General features: G+C 53.8%; 1 protein-coding gene across 2 annotated transcripts in view; it reads right to left on the bottom strand.

Annotated features, from left to right (window-relative positions):
- TUBGCP3 (tubulin gamma complex component 3) overlaps positions 1 to 22,634 on the bottom strand; it is a 62,700-nt gene extending 40,066 nt beyond the window's left edge. For both annotated transcript variants that reach the window (XM_080799123.1, XM_080799124.1), the window contains exons 1-8: positions 22,525 to 22,634; positions 15,484 to 15,591; positions 11,494 to 11,561; positions 7,213 to 7,290; positions 5,763 to 5,980; positions 3,546 to 3,718; positions 1,427 to 1,545; positions 655 to 780 (exon numbers count right to left, since the gene is read on the bottom strand). In XM_080799123.1, coding sequence (XP_080655249.1) covers positions 655 to 780; positions 1,427 to 1,545; positions 3,546 to 3,718; positions 5,763 to 5,980; positions 7,213 to 7,290; positions 11,494 to 11,561; positions 15,484 to 15,591; positions 22,525 to 22,600 — 966 coding nt within the window. In that variant the 5' untranslated portion in view covers positions 22,601 to 22,634. The remainder of the gene's footprint in view (positions 1 to 654; positions 781 to 1,426; positions 1,546 to 3,545; positions 3,719 to 5,762; positions 5,981 to 7,212; positions 7,291 to 11,493; positions 11,562 to 15,483; positions 15,592 to 22,524) is intronic.
- Positions 22,635 to 23,236: the final 602 nt, after the last annotated feature.

Below are 23,236 nucleotides of genomic sequence, written 5' to 3'. Positions count from 1 at the left end.
TAGGATTATATTCCTGCTAAATCTGCAGTTAAAATCTACGTTTCTCCAACGTTTTTAATTAGCAATATTGGAAAACTGGCAACTCCATGCCCGTTCCTCCCAATTTTTCACTGTTGCTGCTTTGGCCACTCATCTTCCACACCTGCGTTATTAAAAACTTCGTTGTACCTCTGCTACCTTAAACACTGCAAAGGTGACAAATCAGAAGCTGTAAGAAAGACCTTCCTTTAGTCCTGAGACAAGAACGTTCTGAAACGAACTCTAGGACATAAACCGAGGCAACTCAGTGCAAAGAACCTGCAAAGGGTAAAACCTGTTTCTTTAAACATCAGCCTCCACACCTGTCTGCATTTTTGAAAGTGGCACGCAAGCCGTCATGTGGGGTTTATTTTAATGCATTCACGCACGCTCCTGTGTTCACACCCACCAACAGCGACCGTGAACGACGTGCAGTACTTGGTGATCTCTGTCCACACCCACTGGGGTCTCTGTTGTCTGGAGTGGACCACGACAGCTACAATGTTCCATTATCAAAACTTCTTTATTTGAAAAGAACCCTCCTTTTAAGAATTACTTTCAAAAGAAGATTTTAAGTAGACTAAGTACTCCCCAAAATGAACGATGTCCTAAATGTTCTGGTAACAATGAACGTACCTGACCCACAAGTCCAAATGAGCGGTCTAGACTCCTCTGGTCGGTGTATTTTCTGATTTTATTGTGTAACCATCCCAACTCTGCAAGTCTGACTGCCGTATCCCTCAAAGATTTACTTAGGTTTGCCTAAAAGGTAAACATATCAAGAGTTAAAAATTAACACTAGAATTTCAGTATTATTTTTCTCAATCATTTGTACTTTCAGTTAATTCTTAGGTTCCAACACATGGAACTTAAAAGTGATTAATACACCATCAATAAAGACAAAACGAGATTCTGGGAAACAAAGGCACCAGGTGCTGGAAGGGAGATAAAACCTCTGTGGAAGTGTGAGGCTCGAGGGGCACCTCCCTGAGGCGTGACTGGGGGAGCCCCCAGTGCGGCCTGTGCCCTCAGCCACCTCTTCCAACAGCCAGGAGCTGCAGAAGGCTGTGGGACAGTGGGTTCTGGAAGGTGAATGCAGGCCAGCAGAGGCACCTTATCAGGAACTGTGCGTCCAGAGCCGAGATGTCAAGCCGTACTGGCCCTAGGGTGCCTCCCGACACCACCACACGGGACGCAGGGGGCAGATGAGGAAGGAGAAGGGTCCAAACACGAGCCCACGAGCCACGAGCACGCAGGGAACCGGACACCGGGCCCTGACCACGCAGCCGGCCGGCAAAGCCAACTCTGGCCCCCGTCACCCCAATCCTGCCTCGTCACAGCTCCCACTGGCCTGGCGGATGTCGGCCTCTCCTGCTCGCACAGGTCTGACGGGGGCTGCTTCCTGTACCTTGGCCTCCACTTGGTAACAGTTCTCCGCGCTGCTCATCCTGATGTTCTTGCCGTCTATGCCCTGGAAGACGTACAGAATGTCTCTGACGAGCGCTGCCTCGGTCACTTCCGCGGCACCTGAAAGACGGTTTTTGTAAGAGAGTAATTAGCAAACAACACATTTTAAGATGGGATAAATTTTAGGACACAATTAGTTTTACATTATGCATGTGCAACCACGACAAAATTTTAAAACAAAACAAAAAAAATGAGCCTAAGATGGAAAAAGTATGAAGTTCTACGAAACAGGAATTTTCTTTAAAGGATACGGAGAGCATGTGATTTCCTCTACAGAAAGTCTTAAAAAAAAAAAAAGGCAGTGGGGCACGTGGCTGGCTCGGTCGGCGGAGCGTCCTCTCTTGATCTCGGGGGCGTGCGTTTGAGCCCCACGCTGTATACGGAGATGACTTAAAAATAAAGTCTTAAATAAAGAAAGAAATGAACATACAGCAGTATGTGGGGACCTAATACACAATCCAGGAGCGACACGCGCAAGGAGGAGCAGCACAAGTCCATCAGAGAGACGGGTGACGCTTTCCCAAGACGGGGTGTCCAGAGCTGGGTGTTACACAGCGCGCAGACGGACACAGGTCCGTCCTCAACCACGTGAAGAGGAGTGGAGATAGCGGAAAGGTTGTGATTTCCATGAACCCTGAACAAAAACTAAGTCAGAGTTTAGAGGTTGCCCAATGACAAAGAGGTGATGCCCAGAAATTCCATTTATCAGTGGAGGAAAAATGCAACGTGTATACAGTCAAGATCGGCCCTCCCAGAACCAGGGTAGAAAATGAGAAGGTGAAGACAGGTTTGTATTTCAGTCGTGGAGAAAATATCCCATAAACATCACCGACATCAAACTGCTGGTAGTACCGTTCAAATGTTATCCACCTATCGTTATGGACCATTCTGTCTACTTCTTCCTACCCATTACCACGAGAGAAGTAGAAACACCCAGCTGTAACCACCGGCGTCTGCTCCCTGCAGGGCGGCTCGCTTTCCTTAGTGCATCTGAAGCTCTGAGACCAGGTGAACATACACTCGGCAGCATTATTTCTTCCTGAAGAACTGACCCTTTCGTTGTTATGAACGGCCCTCTGGCCCTGGCGACACTCCTGCCACGGCCTCCTGCCACAGTGATGTGCCGATGAGGCCACCCGTCTTCCTGCGGTCAGTGTCTACGAGATGCATTTCTCCATCCCCTTACTTCAAACCGACCTGCGTCCTTACATTTAGAACACATCTCTTCTGAGAGTATGTCATTGTCTCAACAGAATTTTTTTATGTCCTTTAAATGAAGTGTCTCGTCCATCCACATCTCATGAGACCCCAGACGTGTCCGGCTTCAATCTGCCGCCGCACCTCCCTGTCCAGCCCTTCCCGCGTCCCTCGCACATCCTCTCCTGCTCCTCCAGACTGACCGGTAACACCGTGACATCTTTTCATGTTAGCTTTCACATGACACGGGCTTGAAGACGCTGCTTAGAGATCAGAAGCCACAGCCAATGAGCATCAGAGAAGGGCACTCTTCACGTCTGGACGCCAGCCTCCCAGCCAAAGCCTCCCAAGCTGTCCCGTGTTACAGGACGGACAGAGGCAGGAAGTGCGGCTGCACGGGCCGAGCTCCGCGTTCTGGGCCATGTTCCCAGGTGCACACAAGACACCCCCGGCCCTCGCCTTCTCCGTATGCAAAGAGAGCAGCCAGAGGGACTTCGAAGCTGCAGGGGATAAGCCGACAAGGAGGCCCATCCCTCTGTTCGCAGACACTTATGTTCCAAACACTGCTACTCATAGGGCTCTCTGGAGAGAAACTCTTTTCTTTCGGGATCTAGTGGAGTTTTAAGACCCTCCATGTGTCCACTTAACCAGCAAGTAAATCGTCAGCGGGCTTCTCCAATGTCCCAGCACTGCCAAACCTCCCAAGGCACGGGAGACCATACTTTGACTCCAAACCGCTCATCATGAGAACCCCCACCACTCGACAATTGTAAGCAAGGACTCCTCATGGGTATTTTAAGAGAAGGGAAGCATAAATTCTAAATATGCAAAGAAAATCTACATTAAAGTCTATCCTTACTCACCACCTGTGTCCCCTTCCCTCCTTGGTCTTGTCATGTTGCGAGAAACAGCGTTCGGGAGACCTTTTGAGGTAGTGGTTTGTGAAGAAGGCTGATTTGCAGTCAGAGTCCACGCGAGACGTGATCCCAACTGCTGCCGCAGACCGTCCCCCACTCCAGGCGCGTGATGAGGCTGTCTGAAGGAAGAAAGAGCATTTCATACCTCCAAACACCCGGGCTACTCACTCGAGAGACAAACCACTCCTAGAAATTCTGCTTATATTACTATATCGGATCATGTAACGTTAGAAATCTGGGCTGAGCGAGTGATGTCGCCCTACCCAAATCCATCACCTGATCGGTTTGGGGACTCTTTGGGGCCTTTAAGCTGGCATTCAGGCTCTTACTGGCACCTCCCACATATTTCTTAGCATAAAAATCAAAATCTATTTGGCTTTTCTTTACAAACACATAACATACATTACTCAAACCACTTTGAAATTCACAACTAATTTTAACTTCAAACTTAACCAGCATTGGCAGACCACAGAAGTTAAAAATCTGGAGTGCTGTCCCCTCTCCGCATGCTCACTTGTCTCCCAGCATTTGCAATGTTCAATACAAAACAAAATATCATAATATGCAATTAATTCCAAAAATGTACAAATGTAAAGTCAAAGACAAAAGCACAAAGGTCAGGACAGCTTTTGATGATTTGGAGAATAAGTCAAAGCTGTTCTGTGAGGGGCGCCTGGGTGCTCAGCCGGTGAAGCGTCTGCCTTCGGCTCATGTCATGATCCCGGGGTCCTGGGATCGAGCCCCGCATCGGGTTCTCTGCTCAGCGGGGAGCCTGCTTCTCTCTCTCCTTCTGCTGCCCCCCCTGCTTGTGCTCTCTCCCTCTCATTCTCTCAAATAAATAAAATCTAAAAGAAAAAAAAAAAAGCTGCTCTTTGAAATTCTAAAAACCCAACAGCTGATTTCTAAGGATGTATGTCTTGACACTTGCAACAAAAATACCACTTCTCAGGACTGCAGCACACAAACGAGCCTCCACAAGGCAGACTGATTCACTCGGTGCCACGTGGACAGCCCCATCTGTCCCCACCGACGCAGTGAGCAGGGAAGCTCTTTCTCTTTTCTAGCTTCAATGGGAAAACTCCTCCATAGTACTTGTCGAACTATGACCTTCAATGCAGTTCTAGATTTAAGAGAAAAATTCTAAAGGACCATTTCAGTTCACAGTTCTCTACACAGTTTTTTCTAGTATCAGAACAATTATTTCAAATTCTAAAGCAAGAGTGACAAAAGCCTGTTGACTCTTTTAGCCAGAATACACGTCAGACAGTACATCTCCAGAACCTCTTCTGCTGTCTTTCTGGAAACCAGACGGCATGTATAACCCACGTGTGGTGCATACATTCGAGGTTCTAGGGACGTGAATCTAACCATATTTACGTCACACATTAACTCCCCAGGATGCTATGCTCACGTGGAACACACGCGACCCCGACTCTCTACTCACTGGCCTGGAAAAACACCCACTTTATGACAGTCGGCTTCAATGTGATTGCCAGGAAGGAACCATGAACAGAAACACGTAAAAAGACAAGAAAAGCAAAGTTTCGAGTTCACTACTCTATGAGCAGCGGTTCCATTCCCAAGCACAAACTGTGTCCCCGGAAAACACGGTGAGATGTGACAGCACGCCGGCCGCGCGCTCCCGGAGCTCACCCTCAGCCCCGAGCAGCACACGGCGCCGTGACGCTCGGTCCGCAGGAGAGCCCAGCACTTGAGGGCAAGACAGCTTTATTTTAGTTTACTTATCTCTTCAATAATTCAGCAAAGAGAACAGCACGCATCAGCGAAGGGGAGGATATTCACTGAGAGATAAGTCCAGGAACACAGCAAGGGAAATGTCTACGAGTTACTCCACGACAGGCCCACCCTGTCACACTTCTGCACAGGGCCTTTGCTAACACGTACTTGCGTTAACAGGGTGAGAGCAGACCACACATCATCACGGTCAACCACAACTAGAAGTGCAAAGAAGTCCCGTCGGAAACAGTTTTTGGAAAAAATAAAAACCTAGGAGAAAGCACATCAGATACAGTGCCTAGAATGTTCCTAGCAAACACGAGGCCCTACAGAGAGTTTCAGTGAACACACAAAATGCCTGATCAAAGCCTGAGGATTCTTCCGTCTCTACTGGTTAAGCGATGTGCGTGTGCAAGCTGGATTTACCCTGGAAGGAGAGACTGTGGCGTTGGGGTCGGGCCATTTAAGGCGTACACACTTATGCTGCTGACGCCACTGCTTCCCATGCTGCCGGCGCTCTGGGCCGACTGGGTGCTGCGGTCCTGGTAGTTCAGCGGCAGAGTCTGAGGCCTGGCGTAGTAGTAGGGAGTCGAGTGAGCATCTCTTGGTAATGCTTGGGCAAATAACGCAGCATAGCTGGAAACCTGAAAAGGAAATCCGTTAAGAATAGAGACACAGGGCCACCTGGGTGGCTCAGTCGGTTCAGCATCCGACTCTTGGTTTCAGTTCTGGTCATGACCTCAGGGTTGCGGGATCAAGCCCTGCATTGGGCTCCATGCTCGGTGTGAAGTCTGTCTGTCTCTCTCTCCCTCCCCTCGCTTCTGTGCTCTCTCTCTACCCCTAAAATAATTAAATAAAATCTTAAAAAAAATACAAAAATTACAGAACACTTCCCAAATCAATAAAGATAACATATATTCAGATGTTGGTTCTGTAATCGAGTTCGTACTCAGTAGCAATAATTTGTTATACTTTGAAATATGGCAGAACCGACGCAATTGCAGAATGTTTTCTAAACTCCAAAACTGCCACGTGGTCTGACAACTGAACACATTCTTCAGAATCTAAGCAAACTAAAACCCTAATAATTACTCAAATGTGTCTGCAGGGGTGGCACTACTCTAAAATCAAAACGCGCTCGTTACTCAGACGGAGGCTTTCAACACAGAGAGCTCCCCGCGGTAGAGCACCCCTCGCAGCAGACACCCTGGGCCCGCGGCAGCCCGACAGCTCCTCCGGACACCGCACAGGCCACAGACTGAGCCCGCGTGACAACGAAGTTCATATGGGCAGGACGGTAATCAACGTTCGTGGTGATACGTGAAGACACAAGAAAACCTGAAAGGTCCTCTAACCCGTACAGAACTGCGGCATGCTCCCGTCGGTGACCTGTGAAAACCGTTTTCCCGCGCTATTCCACGGGACACGGTCACGTCTGAGGCAATGACGGAACTCCGGAAAAGTGAGTACCCGGTCTAAAGAAAGAGGGGCGCCTGGGGACTCAGTGGGTGAAGCCTCTGCCTTCGGTTCAGGTCATGATCCCAGGGTCCTGGGGTCGAGCCCCGCGTCGGGCTCCTCTTTGCCCAGTGAGGAGCCTGGTTGTCCCTCTGCCTGCCACTCCCTCTGCTTGTCCTCACTGGCTCTCTGACAAATAAATAAAATCTTATAGAAAAAAAAAGAAAGAAAAGAAAATCTCTTGACCTTCTGTGACTACCAAGAAAACTAGACAAGTTGTTTATTCTCTTATTTTCTTAAGCACAGAAGCCAATTCCTATCAAAACTTGGTATCACTGCCCCCCCCGCCCCCCATGCAGGCTCGCGCTACAATACGTGAGCGGATCTTTAAAGGAAAAGCATGAGCTGCTGAGCCTCTCACCTTGTTCGGCTGCTTGCGTGGATCTTCACTAAGGCTTAGCAAGAGGTAGAGAATCGACCATTTATTTTTCAAAACTCCCTGTTTAAAAAGAACACATTACAAGAACAAGTTTGCACTACTTTCCAGTTTTACCTACCTCTCTCTTAAATTACATTTCCGAACTAGAAACGCGTTCTTTTAATTCGCATGACACCAAGTCTAAGGGCGCTCATTTTTCGGGGATTGCCAACAGCACTGCCCACTAAATGAGGCTGGAAATAACGCTCTTGAGGGGTCATCCCTCGCTGAAAACGATCCCGCAGTCCCTAATGAGAACATTTTTGAATCACCTATTTCAGATTCCAGATTAACAGCAGTTCCCCCTTACAATAATTTTTAGAATAACCAACTTCCTAAACATAGCAATTGTTAAAAAAATGCCATCATAGAACAGGTGATTGCTTCCCACCCCACCCCCAACAAAGTGCCATTTGCCATAAAGGAGCATCACAGAAAGAAAGAAAAAGGAATTCTAAAGCACACGCTGTAAGCCTCAGCATCGTGCATACCTAAACCCAAGGTTCTGTGCTCGCTTCGGCAGCACATATACTAAACCCAAGGTTCTGAAGGAAGAGCTGCCGGGACAAGCTAACCGCCAGGTTTCTGCGTGAGGCCGCCTTCGGGATCTCATTCGCTCCCAACGGTCTACGGCCGCACCCTGACTCACGCATCAGCAGCAGCCCACCCTCGATATGTTTCTTCCCAGATTTACAGAGTGTTTCTACTCTATTCATATGGCCTTACCTTTGGATGCACAAGCTGGACTACATAAACACCTTTTATTCACAAAACTGCGAAGGTTATAATCACTTTACACAAGTTCTTCATTATAGAAAATATGCCTTGGAAGTTTCGTAAAACAAAAAGCTCATCTCAGGTATTTAACTTATGATCTAACTTAAAAAACTGATTTACTGGGGCACCCGGGTGGCTCGGGGTTAAGCCCCTGCCTTGAGCTCAGGTCATGATCCCAGGGTCCTCGGATCGAGCCCCGCATCGGGGGTCTCTGCTCAGTGGGGACCCTGCTTCTCCCCACCTCTCTCTGCCTCTCTGCCTGCTTGTGATCTCTCTCTGTCAAATAAATAAATAAAAATCTTTTTTTTTAAAAAACTGATTTACACTAATTTTCCAGAAATAATAAACTCACCAGCCCCAACAGTCCTCACTCTGGTGGCAAAGAGACAAACGAACAGAAGCTCTCTGGCAGGACACAGGACACCTCAGACCTGGGGTGGGAGTCACAAGTGGCCCAACGCTTACAAAAGGACCCCAGAGAGAACAGGGTCTCCTAGAGAAACGGGCGATACATGCACAGAGGAGGGAGCAGGAACGGCCTTTTCAGGGAAGCGAAGACCGATAAACCCGGCTAACGCCAGGCAGGAGCATGGAATGAAGCCTCAGACGAAGGGGTCTCCTGTGTGGGACCAAAAAATGGGACAGCAGGAAGCCTGCAACGGCCTGAATGCACCTGCCGACAGTCCCTGGAGGCTGGACTGCAGAGGAGACAAAACAAGATGCACAGGAAACTGCAGTCATTCGGGAGGACACGGCCAAGGGCAAGGCGGGCACTCAGTGACCCAGCATCTACCCAGACAACCTTCACAGCCCCCTGTGGGCAGGCCCCGGGCTTGGGGACCCCACGGACCCAGGAGCAAGGCCTGAAGCCCGTCTGCCCGCATCCGAAGGGCCGCTCCTCACCGGATCCCATCTCCTTCCAGGGTGGGGGGCAATCAGCTACGGGCACCACCGCTGACAGAAGCCCACGGGGACGTCCTCCACAAAGGGCCTCCCGCCATCGGCCCAGCCACGCGGGGACACGGACTTTACTCTCTTCGCTCCACAAACAACAGAGCCAGAGGCGAAAAGCCAAGCGACCTGCATCACCGTAAGCTGGGCTGCAAACCGAGGCCTGCCTGACTCCCAGGGGACAGCTGAGCGGCCGGCCTGCGAGGAGGCAAGTGCGAGGCCTGGGACGCCGCGGAAGGGGAGAGAGGCGGAGTCAATGTGACACTCGGGCTTCAAGGTCATGTTCACCAAAAAAGGCAAACACAGAGCAAAGAGCAGGGCGAGCCTGGACAGCGGTGGACGGCCCCCTGGGGCTGTGAAACAAGAAACTACAGAAGGGCCCTTCAGTGCGGGGGAGGGGGGCTCCCCGCAGCGGCCGGGGCTTTGGGAAGGCAGCACCGGCTGTCCCGGTGCAGCACGGGTCCCAGGGTGGACCCACCGCCCCGGCCTGGAGAAACCCAGACGACACACAGGGCAGAGCAGAGGAAGCTGTAAAAGCGTGCGGAGCTGGGCACCACCACCCCAGCAACTGGCGCCTGTGCAGGAGGCACCGCTGTCAACCGAACAGCCTGAGGGGCGAGCGAGGCAGGGGCCCTGCAGAGGGGCGCGCACTGCAGGGAACCCGGACCCTCCCCAGCAGGCAGGCCCAAGGGGCCGGGGAGGACGCAGCTCCCCAGAGCCAGGGAGCAGGGCACGGCCGTGCTCTGGCGGTGGAGCCGGCGCCGAGCCACCGCCCGGCAGGAGAGGGGGAGCGGCGGGGCCTCACCGCCTCGAGCCCCGCCAGCCCCGGGGGGGCCCCAAGCAGGGGCAGCCCCCATGGCCCTCAGGCCCCCGGAGCCCAAAGCAGCGCACGGAAGGCGAGGGGCGATCAGCGGGCACAGCCTCAGACGTCTTAGATGCTTCTGACCCGCTTCGGGCCCCGCTACCTGGCGTCTGATGGCTCAGGAGCCCGACTCCGGCGTGAACCTCAGACGCACAGCCTGAGCCCAACGGCGAGAGGACGCACGAGGCCCGGAAGACCCGGAGGGACTGCAGAACTGGCGGCTGTGTGAAGAGGCTACTACCCGACGTGCTGGCGTCAGGCGGCACTCAGCCCTCCCGACCAAGGCCACCCCTGCACGGCCGGCCACCCGCCAGCCGTGACCCTCCACCTGCCCCGCGCCACCCCTCACCCCGTGCCCCTTCTCCCGGCAGGCACCACGGCACACTCGCTGCGCCTCTGGCCGGCTCGGCGACATCGAGACCGCCACCAGGGAATTCCGGGTCCCCTTCCCCGACATCACTCCCACCACGCCCGAGTCCTGCCCGCGCTCACAGGACACACAGCCGAGAAGGGCCCTCAGTGGGAGGACGGGAAGAAACATCGAAGCCAGACGGCATGGCTGCTGCTCTGCGGGTATTTTCCTAATCAGTTTAGTCACTACTGTTGTACTGTTGTGTCCCGACACCACCCGTCTCCTTTCAGCTGCGCACTGAGCCATGCTGGCTGGGGGTTAGCCCCAGGAAGCCAGCTGTCTAAAACACTGTTTAAGAATGAGCACGCAGTGTTCCAAACAAAATTTTGGAAAACCACCATTTTAAATTAGAAATAAAGAGAGGGGCGCCTGGGTGGCTCAGTGGGTTAAAGCCTCTGCCTTCGGCTCAGGTCGTGATCCCAGGGTCCTGGGATCCAGCCTCACATCGGGCTCTCTGCTCAGCAGGAAGCCTGTTTCCTCCTCTCTCTCTCTGCCTACTTGTGATCTCTGTCAAATAAATTTTTGAAAAAAATCTTTAAAACAAAAGAAAAGAAAAGAAATAAAGAGAGAAACTTGAAAGACGAGTTCAATCACTAAGAGCCTTAGGCACAACTCGGTAAAAACCACTGTACTTGAAGGGCCAAGCAGGCAGCTTCTGTGGCCTCTCTTCTCCATGACGGGGGAGGGGAGAGCTACATGAGCTACACTCCTATCCCAGCAGAACACAGGACCCTCACCCCCGGTTAATTTATGCATACACAGGAGGGCAAAGGCTTCTGTTTAAGGGGAAAAAAAGGTTTAAAAAAACCACAAACCACTTGTGTGCAAGTTATCAACATCCAATCACAAAATGTTCAAAATCAACATTTTTTTCAGTTATTCACTCGCACAGCCCCAATCGGGGCCTGATCCCAGAACAGGAGCGCGGACCTAGAGGACCGGCTCTTAGTGTGATGTGCAGTGAAGACTCCCACCGGCAACGGAGCCCTCTGCCCCAGGAGCTCAGCCGTCCCTAATCCCCAAGCCTCTCCCCACACGGCTTCCGTCACCTTCATTAGCAACGTGCCATTAAATCCATCGAAAACTTACTTTTAATGTTGAAAAGCTCTTAAGAAGCAAACACAATCTACCGTTAGAAGCCATTACTCAACGCAGACAAGTGAAATGCGGCTCCCGGCCTCCAGAGGAGCCGCCGGCCGCGGCCCCGCAGGACGTGCGGTACCTGTGAGTGCAGCTTCCTGTGCAGCTCCGAGAACAAGGCGGCGTCCGCTTCTCGTCTCTGCCGGATAACTGGAAAGTGAGAAAAGAAAAGGAGCGTTAGCCGCGTACGCCAAAATCCCTTCCGCGGCCGTGCTACCCACAGAAACGGGTAACTGACGTCTGCAAAGAATCCTGAGCTTAAGAATCGAAATAACTCGCCAAACGGTGACGTTCCAGCTCTACAGCCTTGGTCCGTGCATTTAATCCCTCTGACGTTTGTAAAATCTGGACAACACGAGGCCGCAATCAGAGCTTATGAGAAAGTTGGCCAAAGTAACAGAACGATGAGACCTTCAGGTTCTATCTGCAAACATCAACACGCAGTCCGGTGAGGCCAAGTACAACCAGTCTGACTCCTCAGTGACTCCCTGGAACGAGATGTAGGGTAAGAACACCGCGGCAGCGGTGAATCCAGAGGGCAATGAGCGAAGCCTTCCCAACAGCCTGACTCGGAACCGGAAGCCGCAAGCGCTTCTGCGGACACGGAGCGGACACCAGTTAAACGTCTTCGGATGCCTGCGCTACACTCACCGGCTTCCTGGAAGCCCAAGAACATGCCAGGGGCCCGTGCTCTGGACCGTTCCACAAAGGATGAGGCTACAGGCTGGGCCCGGGCCCCGAGGGAGGAGACCCCACGCACCCACCCCTGCCACACCGCACACAGCAGCTGCGCGCGCGCCTGCTCCGAAGAAGAGGCGCCACCTCACCACCGAGCGAACAGCAGCGGGACTGCTGTCTGCAGATCTCGTCAGCCAAGTCACGGCCCTCTAAATGCTCCAACCGGTTTGCAGAAAGACAGTAACTGGCTTGACGGCCGATCCTTTCTCATGCACGCTAGCTGGGAATGGGTCTTAGTATCCCGTTCTGACCTTATGAACCACAGACCAGAGGTTTCGTCACCCCCGTTCCATCTGCCCTACCGAGTCATCGTATGTAGAAAAGCAAAGCTGCCTTTAAAAGGTACCGTTACAAGATGTTTTCAACTAAGCTAATGCAATTAAAATTCAACTACTTTCCTTTTCAAATATACAAAAATACTCCAAATAAATACGGTCATTAAGTCAAGCAAGAGATGTCCTTTCTATAGAATAAGACCGACACTAATTCACACATGCAGAACAATCACGGAACAATAAAACTGTACAGAACACAAATAAAAATAAACAGAACATTCACCAGAAAATGTTTTATCTGTCAGACTGCAAAACAAATCTTTACTTACAATGTACCCCACTCACTAATGTGAGAAATTCAGAAATCATTAGGTGTTAAATTTCGTCACACATGATGAGTTTTGCAATTTGTTTCAGTATAAAACGTGCTAGCGTTTTGTATTTTAAGTCCACCATATAAAATGGAACATGATTTTTATGTTATTCCAAAGGACAGAACTACCTTAATTCAATTAATGTACCGAAGACTGTACTCAAATATCAAAAAACTTCTACGTAAGATTTAATGAAACAGGGGAAGTCAGTGGTGACCATGACACGAGAGAAACATCAGTAACACTGCACTGCCGGCAGCTGGGCCGCCTCAGACCCCGAGAGAGGTGCTGACAGCGTGGGGTGCCCAACAGAGCAATGGCCACCTGGTGGGAAGAGGCAGAAAAGGCTGCGTCCACACACCGGTCTGCAAAACCGCAGAAGGGACACGCACCCCAACTATGCGCGACCACAGCTTTCTTCTTAAAGGAAATCCCAAGACTTCTTTGCAACATCCACTCCAACAATGTCACGGCCAGTCCTGTAACTGAGTTCAGACAAACTTTTTCTACTCAATGAGCCAGCAAATAGGCCACTAGTTTCAGACACAGTGTTCAACAATTCGTGGGTTGCGTACCACGCCCAGCGTTCATCACATCACGGGCCCTCCTCACTGCCCGTGATAAACTTGATTACGTGTTTGCACACGTGCGCGCCAGGAGGCCTTGAGAGGCGCGAATCTGCAAAGGGAGCGGTTAACACGGTTCCCGACGGCCAGAGACGTCACTAATCATCCAAAATGGTAAATAACCTAAAGTCCGAAATACTAAAATAATCCGAGATGTAATAGCGTTTCAGCTCCAGGGGGGCGGGGCTCTTATGTTCAGCTTTACAGACAAGAAATGTAAATAAAAATAAGACTTTAGGGGCACCTGGGTGGCTCAGCTGGTTGGGCGTCTGCCTTCGGCTTGGGTCAGGATCCCAGAGTCCTGGGCTCGAGTCTCGCATTGGGCCCCCTGCTCAGCGGGGGGCCTGCTTCTTGCTCTGACCTTCCCCCTCTCAGTCCCTCTCTCTCAAATAAACAAATAAAATTTTTTTAAAAAATAAGATTTTAGAGGTTAACAGAAGGATAAATCCTCCATTTGTGTACCTCCCATAAAAAATACATTACGCTCAGTAACACCAATGGATGGGTCACTTCAGGACTGTGCTGAGGAGAGGACGGCCAAGCCAAGGTACCCGAGTGCCACCGCCTCGCCAGCAAGGCCGCCTCCCCCGAGCTGGGCTCCACCGCAGGGCGTGCAGACCACTGGTCAAACGCAGTAAAGGACGCACCAGCTTGGGTGACTACGCCACAAGGAAGGGAACTCCTAGAAGGCGTCATTACGGGTTTGCCAATGCTGAAGTCAGTCCGAAGCCCATTTCGTCTGGGCGGTTCAGAGCCAGGCCAGGCCTCAGCAGGGAGAGCGCAGTGACCTTCACCGCAAGGCCTGCTTTCTGGCAGCCGAAGCTGGGCTCGGAGAGCCCAGAGAACCGCGAGGAGCCGGCCTCCAGAGAAAAACCACCCTCCAACGGGCACGAGAGAAATTTTCCTACATGGGGCCTTCTGGAAAAGCACCCTCCCTCACACAGTGCCGGGGCCCCACCTCGCACAGAGAACAAACACGTCAACAACCCAGAGCTAATAAAGGAAAAGCTTTCTTCTCGAAGGTGATGACGTCTACGAGAGCTTTCAGTATAGCTCAGAATGAAAATGTTCACAACTTCTAAAGTACTAGAAGTCTGGATGCGGACAATCAGCAGAGGCTACTGCGCCGCTCCATGGTACCTGGTCAAAGGGGGCAGAGGGGGCGCATAAGCCCTACAAACAGCAGGATGCCCAGGAGCTCGCAGCCAGCTTCATCGCCTGCACCTGCACATTCTGCTGGTGCACCTGGAGCCGCCTAGGGGCTCCGTCTGTGAAGCGTCTGACTCTTGATTTGGCTCAGGTCTTGACCTCAGGGTCCTGGGATCGAGCTCCAGGTCGAGCTCTGAGCTCAGCGGGGAGCCTGCTCCTCTCCCTCTCCCTCTGCACCTCCCCTCATGCTCTCTACTTCAATTAAATAAATAAGTCTTTGAAAAAATAATTTAAAAAATGTAAAAGCCCTCTTGCACTATGTTCTAATAAAAGACACAATTAAGGGACGCCTGGGTGGCTCAGTTGGTTGGGCGGCTGCCTTCAGCTCAGGTCATGATCCCAGCATCCTGGGATCGAGTCCTGCATCGGGCTCCTTGCTCCACAGGGAGCCTGCTTCTCCCTCTGCCACTGTGTCTGCCTGTGCTCTCTCTCTCTCTCTCTCTGACAAATAAATAAATAAAATCTTTAAAAAAAAAAAAAAGACACAATTAAGTTGTCCACATTTTTTTAAGACTTTATTTATTTATTTGACAGAGAGAGAGGTCATAAGTAGGCAGAAAGGCAGACAAAGAGGGGGGAGGAAGCAGACTCCCCGCTGAGCAGAGAGCCCGATGTGGGGCTCGATCCCAGGACCCTGGGATCATGAACTGAGCTGAAGGCAGACGCTTAACCCACTGAGCCCCCCAGGTGCCCCAAGTTGTCCATATTTTTAAAACGTGTTTTATATACACGCTAACAGCACCTGTAATTACACCGTGCCTGGAACCACACGTGTGCACACATGTGTATGCATATGCACACACGCAAGTTCAAAAATCCTACACACCGTAACACTGAAAAAAATACGTACGTTCTTTCTTGATCTTTTCCGCTACAAGAAATTCGTCTCTTTCGACCGTCGGGGCGAAGTTGCTGCCAATGACGCGCACGGCGTACTGGAACTGCTGGGCTACGTCAGCTGCAAGGGAACAGGAGGACACAGGTTACTGGCGGCCGGGGAAAGCGCTCACCGCCTCCCACGTCAGCTGCGGACAGCGGACCGCGCACACCCATCTACCTCCCGCCGCCCTCAGGTCTTCACTGAGCAGACAGAGGAGCTATTAAGAAACCAGAGCAAATGCATGAATAAAATATGGTTCCATAAAACATGAAAAAGAGACAGCAGCAGGGCCGCAGTGTGAAGAATCCTCGGAGACAGATGGTGAACTGGGCTGGTCTTCATAAAAAAGGAGCAGGGAGAGTCGCAGACCGAACGCGGCCCGCAAGAGGCACGCGTGTCCCGGAGAACCCCAAGAAGTTCCAAGGCTGACTGGATCCACAAACGTGGATCACCGAAGAGGACCCTGAGCTTCAAAGACCACGTTGGCACCCCGGATCGGATCGGGATGACGGCTTAAACACAGATGTCTGCCTCCACTCCCGCCAAAAACCCCGCTGAGAATGAAGAATTCTGTGTTTGCTTTTACAAAAGCAGAAACCCAGGGGGCAAAGAAAACAAGGCAGAAACCACACCAAAGAGAAGTCAACCAGGGTGAGGAGCGGGGTGCCAAACGGACCGGTGGGAACTGGTTCAGGACGGTGAGACGTCTGAGACTTCAAGCTCAGTGAACGCTTGAGAGGCGGGCGGGGCGCACAAATGCCAACAGGAAGCCCGGGGGGGGGGGGGGGGCTCCAGAGAGGAGGGAACGCCACAGCGTAGCAGAAGGTGTGAGTGAACCGGGGCGGAAGAGGACAGGCGGGGAGTCTGGCTGGAGAACAGACTACTGGGTCCTCTACCGCTCCCCATTCACCCAGACAACCAGGGAGGACCTCGCCCAGACAAACCACAGAGGGTCTGGCTGGACACTAGGACAGCAAAGGACATGAAGTAAAAGCAGCAGATGGAACTACAGACCCCAGCCCTCCTTCCCAGGCCCCAGAGTCAACATCCTTACAGGGTAACAGCAGCAACAGCCCTGCCATCCCCTCAAAGCACGACCACCCCGCAGGGCGCACCCCAACCTACACCCGCAAAACCACTCACAAAACGAAACCCCAGACAGTCCAACAGGCACCATGGGCAGAAGTGCCTTTTCTCCATGATCAGAAAAATCAGCGATGAGAGAACGAGCAGGGATGCAGACCTGAGCAGCCCAGAACCAGCCAGGCCTGGCCAAGCCTACGTGGCACTTACGGAACGCACGCACATTCTTTTCAAACACCCGGGGAACACTCACCAGGACAGACGACGTTGGGGGGTCAAAGAACAAACCTTATTACATACAAAATAACTAAAATTACTCCAAGTGTGTTCTCCACCAATAACAGAATTAAGAATTACACCTGAGATCAGTAACAGAAAAATCCTCCCCCGTCTGCAAGGCAATCAACATAGCCCTACATAGCACGACCGCCAGAGAAAGTCTCAAAGAAAATCAGAAAACATCTTGAACTGAATGAAAATGGAAATACAACACATTAAAATACGTGGGGCTCAGATGAAGCAGCGTTTGGGGGAAAAATGTATAAAGTATAAAATGCTTTTATTAAAAAGGAAGATGTGTCTCAAGTCAATAATCTAGGCTTACAAAATAAAATCTAGAAAAAGAAAAGCAAACTAAACTCAGACCATTAGGAAATAATAAAGATAAAAGCAAAAATCAATGAAATTTAAAGCAAAAATAGGAAAAACAAAATCAGTGAAACCAAAAGCTGATTCTTAAAAATAAAATGGAATTGAGAAACATAAATTTGTGATCAAGAAAAGACAAACACAAATTCAGGGATCGAAGTGGCAATACTGTCGCTGACCCCACAGAAACTTCTGAAAACAAAGGTAAAGTCCCTTCTGCAGCCGCCCGCCTCAAGAGGCAGGTGCGCCGTGACGCCCAGCCGGTAAGCGTGGGCCGCGTGGCGTCTGCCCAGCCAAGAGGGGAGCGTGGGAGTGGGGAAGAGCTCCGGGCAGAGGAGACAACTGACTTTTAAAGTTTTCTAAGTAGTAAATGTTAATTTTATATAGATTAAAATTTTATATATGTTATTTTATATATAATATATATATAATTTTATATATATTAAAAGCGGCACTGGGGTGCTTGGGTGGCTCCAACTCTTGGGTTGAGTTCGAGCCCCCCACCACTGCTCAAAGAAAAGCAAAATGTGGCATTGGAAACTACTTGCTTACAAAGGGGTACCTGTGAAACTATTCTACTTGAAGAATACTTTAGATTCCCATGATCCTGAGTTCCACAAAAATACAGTTTACTGACAACCTATTCAAGTACATCAGACTAACATCTCTACTCCAAAAGTCTCATTAAGTTTTGGTTTTTCTAACAAACACTCAAACCTCCTCCACACCAGAGGCGCGCCCCTGCCACCGCCCCCTCCCCCCTCCCCCGTGTCTCTGCACGAGGCACCCATGGTCCCCTGCAGCATCTCACCCCGCCTCGCTGGCCGCCTTCCATCTCCCCACCTCCTTGCCGACCAAGTTTGTCGACTATCTTTCTTGCTGACATCCAACACTTGCGAACCCATCTACTGTTTCTAAGTAAAACCGACCTAGCTTCCCAGGGCAGCTGCAAGGAACACCGACGATTGAATGTGCTGCGGCAATGAGCTGTTTAGCGAGCCTAACCATCGAAGATGAAACTGCGAAGTATCAGACAACGTTCGCTACAGATCTCTAGGCTAATACTCCCCAAATCCTGCTCGGTTTCTAGAGCAGCGCTGAGCTCAGTCGGGAACCGGAAGAGTAATCCCCGAGCGCCCGCTCCACGCCCCACACCAGCCGCGGAACAGAGCAGAGCTGACGCGGCCGTCTCGGTGAGATTCCGAGAAACGAGGCAAGGACCTGCACAGGTGATCAGCCCGTGGTCAGAGCTGCTCAGAAAACGGGCAGGGTCCCACGACGGCAAATGACGGGGGGACCCCGTGAAGTGGGCGCTTGGGGAAGGCCTCTCTGAGGAAGCAGCCCTGGGCCGGGAGGAGCCGCTCGGCGCTACCGTGTGCCCGGTTGCCCAGAGGACGCCGGCGCCGGCGGGTTCGAAAATCCCAATCAGACAAGCTGAAGTCAGTCCGTCGAGACCCAGGTGAGGAGGCCAGGCTGTAGCTCTTTGATGGCTGCCTCCGTCCAAGATTAAAAGAGTATTCAACTTTCTTTTTTTTTTAAGCCACGACACACCTCAGGAATGTCTTCTGTTCCCACCTCCAAGCCGCTCTGGGTGCCGCAGCCTGGAAGGGAGGCCAGTGCTACTCCGCCCCGCCTCCGAGAAGAGCTCTTTGAGAAGACCCGGTCCAGTGAACTCAGGGACACAGCGTCCGACAAGTCCCAGAGAGCAGACACTGCGCTGACCCCACACGCCCTCCCTAGAACAAGCAGGTGCGGCCGGAGGCAAGAGGCCGTGCCTCGGGCAGGGCCAGCACCGTGCTGCCTCCACTCGGCTCACAGACAGGGAAGCTGTCAAGTGCGACACAGAAGAACAGGAGGGAATGACTTCAAGACATCAGGTGCTGGAACCAGAGACGTGGGTCTCCCCACTAAGTACCCCAACCCCCAGCGCCACTGGGAGCTGAACACACGAGCTCACAGTGCACACGCTCTTCGGCGCAGAGTAAGTACTTGAGAAGCGTTAGCTGCTTTTATGGCCCTTGTTATTAATCTGAAAATGTCATTTCAAGGCATGTCACGTCTACTACCGCCATCAAAACCATAACTCAACAAAGCACCCAGATTTTAACCTCTCGGCAAGGTAATCTGCTCGTCATCCTGTAGATTACACACAGGAAACAAATTCTCTTCACCCGGTGCGATGAGGCTTCTTCTCCAGAAAGAACCCAGAAGGATTCCACGCACACCCAAAGAAAACTGCACGCAGAGACGCAGGGAGAGGCACGTGCGGCTCAAGCGAGCGCAAACACCGCCGCTGGGTGCCCTCGAGGGCTTCCCAAGGTGACCAGGGCAGACTGAGCTGACCGGTAAGGCTGGACTCTGTGCCTCGCTGCTCCTTCTGCCCGCAGACGACGCTGCTGTCCTACAGGACCCGACAAGGCACCAGCTGAACCACAGCTGCTTCGGGGCTCGGGAGCCAGCCAGCCGCGCCATGTCCCTCCAGCCACGGGTCTCCGTGACCGCGCGCTCGTGGGGCGTGCGCCGAGCTCCCACAGAATCAGCACCCAGAGCCAGGGCCCCAAGGTTAATTCCGGATAAGCATCCCATGTGGATCAATCAAAGGGACAAGGTACGAAGACTCAGATGCAGTAAGACACTGTCAACACAACAGACGCACCGCCAGGCCACGGGGGCCCAATCGCAACCCAGCGGTCCGGCTGCCCCAGACCACAGGCGAGCCCACGCACAGTTCCCACCGGATGAAACGCGGTGCTCCCAGACGAGAACTAAAATACAAACACATTGCTCTGGATCTTTGGTTCTCAGACTGTTTGGTCTCAGGCCCGCTTTACACTCCTAGGATTAAGGATCCCCAAAAGGGTCTGGTTATTTATACAGGCTAAACCTATCAACACTGACTATATTAGAAATTTAAATCAGGACTTTTGCATATTAATTCATCTTAAAATGGTAAGACTACTAAACACGACTTTATTTTTTTTTTTTAAAGATTTTATTTATTTATTTGACAGATCACAAGTAGGCAGAGAGGCAGGCGGAGAGAGAAGGGAGACAGCAGGCTCCCTGCTGAGCAGAGAGCCCGATGCGGGGCTCGATCCCAGGACGCCGGGATCATGACCCGAGCCGAAGGCAGTGGCTTTAACCCACTGAGCCACCCAGGCGCCCCTAAACACGACTTTAAAATGAAGCCTAAAACTCTGGAATTTCAGTATGTTAATGGACATTTGGTGCACATTTCAACACACATTTATTATAAGCTTTATTATTTTTAAAAATTTTTATTTATTTAAGAGACAGTGAGCTGGCCCGTGAGTGGGGCAGAGAGAGAGGGAGCAGCAGACTCCCTGCAGAGCAAGGAGCCTCCCCACGCAGGACCCGACCTGAGCTGAAGGCAGACGCTGGGCTGACTTAGCCGACCAGGCGCTCCTGATGTAGGTTTTAATGTCTACTTAACACACACCGATCTCCCCAAGTATATGTAATCAGGGAAGACCATAACTTACCAGGAACTTCATCAAGAGCTCCACACAGTTTCTGGAAAATCATGACACCAACGGCAATACCACCTGAGGTCCAAGACCCAGGAAGACAAGACTCCTCCTCGGCCTGCCCTGTGGCTCGGGACACACTCCCAGCGTGGCTACACGGCAGGGTGGCCCCTTAACTCAAGGCACAAGGTACTGTCACCACACCTGAGCATCTGCGTGAAATACTCACCAACAGAAACTCCCGTATTTGTTATCCCTTGTGAAAAAGTGAATTACAAAGTATGAAAGGAAAGTTGTCCCTGACAGAGGAGAAACACTGTAACATCAAGAACACTGTTTCCAGACAGAAAGGGCTCTCCACAGACCTAACCCGGAACACGTGCTCTGGGAGAGAGGCAGGGATGTAGGGAGAATTTTCCAGTCACTGGCTGGCAGTATGCATTTCTAGCAAATTCTCAGGCTGGGAAAGGTGAGAAATAATGGTTACACTAACTTTATAAAAATGTCAAATACCATCCGACTTTGGTGCTTTGTTTCTGAGGGTCCCTTGAAGCCAACTAGAAAAAAAATTTTATTACTCTAGGAAAAACTGATTCATATGAAACTCATATGGAAAGTGACAAAGGGGGCGCCTGGGTGGCTCAGTGGGTTGAAGCCTCTGCCTTCGGCTCGGGTCATGATCCCAGGGTCGTGCTACGTCACGGCGAGTGGCCTTCAGCGTCCAGCTGCGAGGACGGGAGGAGAGGAGCGCGCGGTCCGGCCCCGGAGGAAACCCGAGGACCCGCCGGGACAACGCAGAGCGCCGCATCCAACACCCCCGGCCTCTCCGCACTCCCGGCCCCGCCGTCCACCCGCCCCGCGGGAACGTCTCCGAGGCCCTCCCCCTCCTGCCCGCGGCCCCACTCCACGCCGCTGCGGCATTTCCCGCTCACACGCGCTTTGCCTCGGGTCACGCCTCCGCCCAGGACGCAGCGGCTCCGGGGGCCCGCCCTGGGCCCGCGCCCCGCATCCCGCCTGGCGGCGTCGAGCCCGCGACCCGCCGACGAGTCAAGACCCAGCGGCAAACGTGTAAAACGCAGCGAGGACCGCGTGAAGTCGGCGTCCCTCAGCGGGGCCAGCGCGTCCTCCCCTCCCCCGCGCGCCGCGCCCGGTCTGGCCGCGACGCTCCCACCGCGAGTTCGCGGAGGGTCTCCGGCCGCGTCAGGCGCTGACGGACGGGCCCGGCGTCCGCGACCCCCAGGAACCGCCCCCCGGTGCTCCCCGCCCCCGTGTCCCGCAGGAGCGGCCGAGCGGCGCCGTGTCCGGAGGCCCCGCGCCCGCCCAGCGTCCTCCCGCCCCGTCCGGGCTGCCCCCGGGAACGGCGTCCGCGGGGCGCCCGGGAGCAGCTCTAGGTCCAGGGCGGCCTCGGGCCTCGGGAGGGAAACGCGGCCGGGAGCGGCCGGGTCCGCCCGAGGCGCGGGGAGCGGGGCGGCTCGCCGCGTCCCTCCCCGGGGGCAGCCGAGTGCCCGGCCCGCCGCTCGGCCGCGCCCGCCTGTCCGCCCGCGGCCGCCCCACCCGGACCGCGGCGCGGGGAGCGGTGACTCAGCCCCGCCGGGCCCGGCCCCTCCGCCTCCGCCTCCGCCTCCGCCTCCGCCTCCGCCCGCGGGCTGCAGCACTCCGCCGGCCCGCCCGGGACGCCGGCCCCCCCGCCCCCGCGGCCCCCGCCCCCGCGGCCCCCGCCCCCGCGGCCCCCGCGGCCCCCGCGCCCCGGCCTCCTGGACGCGCCCCGGCCGCGAGCCGCCGGCCCCGCTACCTTCGCTCCGGCCCAGGATCCGGCAGCACAGGTTCTGCAGCAGCACGTTCGGGGACTTCTGGTCCGGGGTCGCCATGCTCGCCCGGGCGGCCCGCGGGGGCCCTGCGGAGCCCCCGCCCGTGCCCGGCCGCCCCACGCCTCGCGGGCTCCCGACCTGCCGGACAGGCTACGGCCCCGCGGGCAGCGCCGGCGACGAGGCCGCCATTTTAACGGAACCCGCCGAAACCGCGCGCCCTTCCCACAATGCTCCGCTTCTTCCGGCGCCCGCGGCCGCGGGTGCGCCGGCCTCAGAGTCCCCCGGTCCGTCCGCGCGCGGTCCCCCGACCACGGCCCCCGGGCCTGGAGGGTTCCGGCCCCGGCGCCCCGGCCGCCCCTGCCCCAGCTGCCCTCGGAGCGCGGAGCCGCCACACACGTCCGCGCCGCAGGGTCAGCACCGCCCCGCCCCCCCGACGGCCCCGCCCCCTCACGTCCCCCCGGAGGGTCCCGACGGCCCCGCCCCCCCGAGGGTCCCGACGGCCCCGCCCCCCCGAGGATCCAGACGGCCCCGCCCCCCACGTCCCCCCGGAGGGTCCTGACGGCCCCGCCCCCCCACGTCCCCCCGAGGATCCAGACGGCCCCGACCCCGACGTCCCCGCGGAGGGTCCCGACGGCCCCGCCCCCCCGAGGATCCAGACGGCCCCGCCCCCCACGTCCCCCCGGAGGGTCCCGACGG

The sequence above is a fragment of the Martes martes genome, assembly GCF_963455335.1.
Source record: "Martes martes genome assembly, chromosome: 3".
NCBI lineage: Eukaryota > Metazoa > Chordata > Mammalia > Carnivora > Mustelidae > Martes > Martes martes.
Note: the sequence above shows the minus strand (reverse complement) of the source record. Positions and strands in the feature narration are given on the sequence as shown.